Raw genomic sequence first — 6111 nt, 5'->3', positions numbered from 1 at the left:
TCAAATTCGAAATAATTGAACTCAAAACCAACAATGACGTGATGAAGGTGTTAATTGAGTATAACTACTGGAAAAAGATTGGGTCAATATAAATTTTAGTTGTTTTCAGTAAACCTGTAATGGAAATGGAAGACGAGTTGTCCTTGTCGCAAAATTAGCATGAGTTAGTCCTAGTATTTGATGCAAATTTAATTTCGTTCGACTATGTTGAAGTTAATGTACTGTTTGAATTAATGTATCGCATAATTGTTCTTTTTTTGTTTTTCTGGAAATGGAAGACAACTTGTCGGTGTTGCAAATTTATTTTAAATATAAAAAAAACAACTACAACAAACAAAAAATAACAATTAATTGTACAGAAGTGTTTGTATTTTACCCTCTCTAGTTTATAATTCAAAGAGAGTTGGATAATAGAAGGCGATCAAGGAAACAAAAAATGACAAAAGAATGTATATTCGAAGATAATTTAATTTGGGGTAACTATATATATTAATAATTAAATAAGTTGATATGTAAATTGAGTAGAAAAAAGTTGATATCAATAGAAAAAAATTTAAATTTTTTTAAAAAATAGAAATATCTTTTATTTGCATAATAAATTAACAAAAAAAACCCTTGCTCTTGATCTCTATCCCGCGCCTGGTTTTTTTCTCTGCATGTTGCTTTGTCGCACGCAGTCTTGCCTCCATTTTCAAACTTCAGCACCAGACAGGTAATTAAAAGCTTTTTACACCTTCAACCTTTATCCAAGTCTCTCCATTTTCTGTTTTCCAATCTGAAACCCTTTAATTTAACCGCAGCTTCCGCCACCTCTCAGACATGGCGAGCGAGGGTGGCAATAAGAGCTTCACGCGTCGTGACCGTCTGCTCCTCCTAATAAATTCAAAAGTAAAAAGTCAAAGGCTGCTCCTCCTGAGGTATACTATTTTTTCTCCATTGGATGGTCAACCTCGTGTTGATCATGATAGGGCTAGTGGTGAGGGAGTTCAGCCTCAAGAGTACACTATTATTAAGATGGAGTTGATTGCTCCTTTTCCTGAAAAATTTAAGGTGTTGGAGGGAAAGAAGGTGTTTCTTGTTACTGCAACTTTGACAGCTGAGACAATGTATGGTCAAACCAATGCTTGGGTGTTGCCGGATGGGAAGTATGGGGCTTTTGAAATCAATGACAGTGAGGTGCTTGTTCTTGCTCACCGAGCTACGCTTAATCTTGCCTACCAGAACTGCTCACGGATTCCGGAGAAACCATCTTGCTTGCTTGAGCTCACTGGTCGTGACTTGATTGGACTTCCATTGAAGTCTCCACTTTCCTTCAGTGAGGTCATTTATGTGCTTCCCATGTTGTCTATTTTGATGGATAAGGGTACTGGGGTTGTCACCAGTGTGCCCAGTGATTGGTTGAGACTATATTTTGGGAAATAAGTGTTTGTATTTTACCCTCTCTAGTTTATTATATTTATATCTTCCACTCCTCGATTTGTTCTTTTTTTTTTCAAGTATTTCATTTAAATAAAACATTTTATGGTTTTTTCAATAATAATAGCTACTAACTACTTTTGTTGCTCCCAATGAGTTAAGATCTTTAATTATTACTAATTATGTTTGATTTCCTTAAGCAAAATCTTGGATCTAAATATTTTGAATGAAAAAATATGATTAAATGAAGAAATCCTACTTAAGATGATTAGTAAAGTTCTCCAGTAAAGGTTAATCTTTAATGAACAAATTCACACAAATATTAATTAAGATGAAAAAAACTAATTATAAACATTAAAATTATTACTACTAGTTGAGCTTAATTTTGACTATTTCAGTTGATGAGCCTATCATTAGTTTGATTTGTTATTAATTTATTTTGTCGAGCCCTTGGATTCAGTTTATGATTCATGATTGGATCGATCATCTAGACGACATCAACCAGGTGCTTATAATTATACCTAGTATAGCGATAATTAAATTTTAAAACATATTTACAAAAACACTTTTCAAAAAATTATTTAATAAGCAATCCTAATATCATCCATTAAGCTAGATTAGGAAATCCTAACATATACATCGAATTTCAATATAAAATGTGTAAATAAACTACGACTGATTCGTGCGTCGCCTGCGTCGAGACCTAACATATACTAGCTAGTCTTGTGTGACACTCCTGGCAATCTTGAGGCATTCTTCGATCAGCTCATGTGTCGATGTGCCTGGCGTGACCATCCCTAGGTTGAGATGGCTCTCCAAGCTCTCCGCAATCGGATGGCAAGCTTCCTGTTAAATACAAAACAAACAAATTAGACAAATTATTATGCAAAAATTGCCGTAAATGACGTAAATTATTAGCAACACTTACCACTGCATGTCTCGGCTCGGCCACATCGGACCTTGCAGATGTCAATGGTGCTGCTGGCTCCGTGACCGGAAGGATATTTGTGTCTGGATCCTGAGTGGCAACTCTGGGCTGCGTAGCATGACCATCTGCCCGAGGATCTAATGGCTAGCCCGATGTCATGAATGGATGCAAAATGCGGAAGAACCAGTCCATGTAGTCGCTGGCACACTGCCCTGGCACAACGCAATTGTCACCTGCTGCATCCATATGGTCCGAATAGTGCATCCACTTTTCATGTATATCATCAAATGACACCCATGAATCGGCAGGCGGAGTAGGAATGGTATGGGTGTATCCAAACTGTCGCATGACCCTTTCTGGTCAGTAATACACAACAACTGGCCCCCAGCGCAGCAGACCGAAATAGCATGGAATCATATGGAAGTCTCGGACTGGTCGGTGCTCCCCATATGGGATCCAACGGACATCCAAAATCCAGAGTCGATCCAGGTGCTCCCTGTACGTCGGTGTACGTATGCTCTTCACAGTCTTCTTTGTAGCAATCCACCTACAAGCACGCGGTGAATCCTCGTCGTAGTCTGGATCAACAGTGGACTCCGCGACTGAGGGAAAGTGCTCGTATATCCAGTACTACAGAGGTAACATGAAAATCATAAAAATTAATAATGAAAGTCTAAAAAAATTTCAAGCTAAACATTGTTTAACCTCAACGAATCAAAAACATGTTTGTTACTTGCAACAGCGTGATGTAACCACTAAGCTGTCAGCTGGTGCTGATAGAAGCATCATTCAGGTGGTCGTACATATGCACCAACACAACTACTCCCCATGCGTACCTCCCAGCCTGACTGAGATCACGAAGGGCCTCCAAAAACACAACATGAACATTGGTTACACTTTTGTTAGCGAAAAGAGTGCAATCCAGAAGATGAAGAAGAAACACGCGAGCCGCGGGTTTCCAATGTCCTGCCTGGCATCGCCGCTCATAGATATCACGTACCCATTGCAGGCGTACGTACGGTCCACGACACTGTGTTGTCTCAACCCTGGCAGCCTTTGCAGGGACCATCAATAACTCCACCGGCATCTGTACAACATCATCCACGTGCACGGGCTGAAAGGCATGCAAGTCGCCAACCACGGGCAGATGCAGAAGGGACGCGACATCATCCAGCGTGATCATCACCTCTCCCACAGGGAGATCGAAACTAGAAGTCTCCCGCTGCCACCGCTCGACAAACAACGGCAAAAGTCCCCGATCGCTAGTGTCTATCGAACCCGCGATCAGAGGACTTAGTCCTGTCCCAGCAACTAGCCCCTCAATGGTAGGGACAGGCCTTGATGCAATCCTACCCCCCAAGGGCATTGGATAGAAGACTCCAAGAAGATTGGGCCAAAGATGCAAGAGAAGGCCCTAGGGTTCTCATGAGCCTTAGGGTAGATTTCGGGCCCATGGGCTAAGTATGAGCCCACTTATCTTTGTACATATTAGATTAAGGTTTCATTAATTTTGGGCCTTGTATTTAGAGCTCCATGATGTAGGTAGGGTACCCTAGAAATGTATGATTTTCCAACCTTTGTATTTTAGGGCACCTAGACTAGTTTTTGTATTAGGGGTAATTTTGTAATTTCACATGCATTAAGTGAATATTTGATGTGTGTGTTGAGAAATAAATTTAATTGAATTGGGAGAAACCCAATCCAATTAAATTTTAGAGGGGGAGGTGAGCATTTGCTTGCTACACCCTATTGTCACATCATATAGTCACACTTTGTGCATGTCCTTCATGATTTACATGCCTCAAGACACCTAAGCACACTTAGTGGAGAATCTTGGACTTGATCTTGAATTAGTGGGCTGAACCATATCTGAAATTCACTAATCATAATTAGTGAAATTTTGGCTCCAAAATTTGGCTCCACAAATTCAATTTCAAATTCAAGTGAAATTTGAATAGAATTCAAATTTCCCTCTAATTTTGTGTGACACTTAGGCTATAAATAGAGGCTATGTGTGTGCATTTTTCAAACTTTGATCATTTGAAAATTAAACTTCATATTTCAGAGCTCTTTTGGAGCACAAAATTTCGTGCTCTTCTCTTCCTCTCCCTTCATTCATCTCCTTCTTCCTCCAAGCTCTTATCCATGGCCTCCTATGGTGGTGAGCTTCTTCTAGACTCATCTTCTCCTTGAAGTGGTGTCTCCTCTCTCTCTTCCTTCTCCATTTCGCTGCCATTCATCTTCCAAAAAGCAAAGGAATCCATTGATGAAGAAGATCCTAGGCTTACAAGTTCCAATGAAGCTTACATCAGGCCTGTCTAAACTATGCACCTTCCTCCCGTGAGAGGATAACTTCAACTCAAGACGCTCTTGAATTGAAGTATAAAGGAACACACAATTTGTTAACATTATATTTTAAAGGAAAAAAATTTCAATCATGAAGTATAATTAACAACTAACTAAAATTCAATATTATAAATACCTCTCCCGTCCATACGCTACCTGCAACGTGATCCACATACTCGGTCAGCACGGATGGGTCCCTCGGATCACTCGAAAATCCCTCAGGCTCATCCTCAGCAGCCTGTGCGCCTGTGTCTGCAAGAGTGTATGCCCTAGTGTCATGTACATCACCTCCTGCCATCGGCTCATCCGCATATACGTCAGCCTCAACCGAAGCTCCGTCAGCCTCTATCGCAAGGACCACTGGCTCATCGTTCGTAGTAGTGATAGGTACTCATTGCTTGCGCGCGGATGTTGTAGGCCATCGACGCTGCGAAGGATCATCGAAATCATCATGATCTCCTCTGCCCACACCTCTGCTAGTATCGTGCCCTAAGGCACGACCTAATCCTCGGGTCCTAACCATGATCTGCAAATGTCTACCGCAAATTCCATCACTGATTTCATTCACTCAAATTTCATTGGTCTAACGCAAATTCCATTGACTCAAAGTCATGCAAGTTGTCAGGATTTCATTGCCTTAGGGCTGTCATTCAGTCAATTATTTATTTGAAAGGTTGTCAGGATTTCATTTATGTATGGTTGCTAGCGTTTACTTTGCATGGTTGTGCTTCTTATTTTGTTAGCATGTGCATACGAACTGTAATAGTCTCTTTTCTCTTGCAATTTAAAGCATTCCCTATTTAATGAGAGTGGCAGATTACTAAGGCCTTGTTTGGATAAACTTCTCCATAAACACATATAGGAGAAGAAAATAACAAGTTAAAATAAAATGGGCTAATTTTAGCTAAAATGCACTTCATTTTTATAAAAGATAAAATGCATAGGTTGATTTTAGCTTATGGAGAAGGTTAATTCATTTCACCTTCCTATTTTCTCCTTCTATAAGTGCTTATGGAGAAGTTTATTCAAACAAGGCCTAAGAGTTGGATTTTATCTTGTTGTCTTGTTGACTTAGAATTTGGCAGCTCTAATTTTGAAGAGAGAGTGGGTTGGACTTAAAAGCACAATATATCATTTATAGTTATATTAAACTTAACGAATCCAAGCATTGAGAAAAAATGTTTCACTCTCTAACTAGTCGTATGTAGAAAAAGTAGAATATTAAGTGGCTAAAAATTGTAAATTTTGTTTGCCATATTCCTGGTTTTTATTTTACTTAATGAACATGTATGCTCTTAGCACTCAGTAGTACCTTGACTTGCATGCAAGTCAGGATATTTTACAAGAACATAACTTTTCAATGAACTATTTGTATGAGTCAAAATATTTTTCAATAATGCCATTTCTCAATGTATTAAAGT

General features: G+C 39.3%; 1 protein-coding gene across 1 annotated transcript; it reads right to left on the bottom strand.

Moving 5' to 3' along the window:
- Nucleotides 1-2704: 2704 nt before the first annotated feature.
- Nucleotides 2705-4988, bottom strand: LOC114389797 (protein MAIN-LIKE 1-like). The gene is made up of 3 exons (XM_028350527.1): nt 4867-4988; nt 3156-3693; nt 2705-2974 (listed from the first exon to the last, which is right to left on the bottom strand). The coding sequence occupies exons 1-3, from the start codon at nt 4986-4988 to the stop codon at nt 2705-2707; spliced, it is 930 nt and encodes a 309-aa protein (XP_028206328.1).
- Nucleotides 4989-6111: the final 1123 nt, after the last annotated feature.

This window comes from Glycine soja, chromosome 16 (genome assembly GCF_004193775.1).
Source record: "Glycine soja cultivar W05 chromosome 16, ASM419377v2, whole genome shotgun sequence".
Classification (NCBI taxonomy): domain Eukaryota; kingdom Viridiplantae; phylum Streptophyta; class Magnoliopsida; order Fabales; family Fabaceae; genus Glycine; species Glycine soja.
The sequence above is the reverse complement of the archived record's forward strand: the minus strand, read 5'-3'. Positions and strand labels throughout refer to the sequence as shown.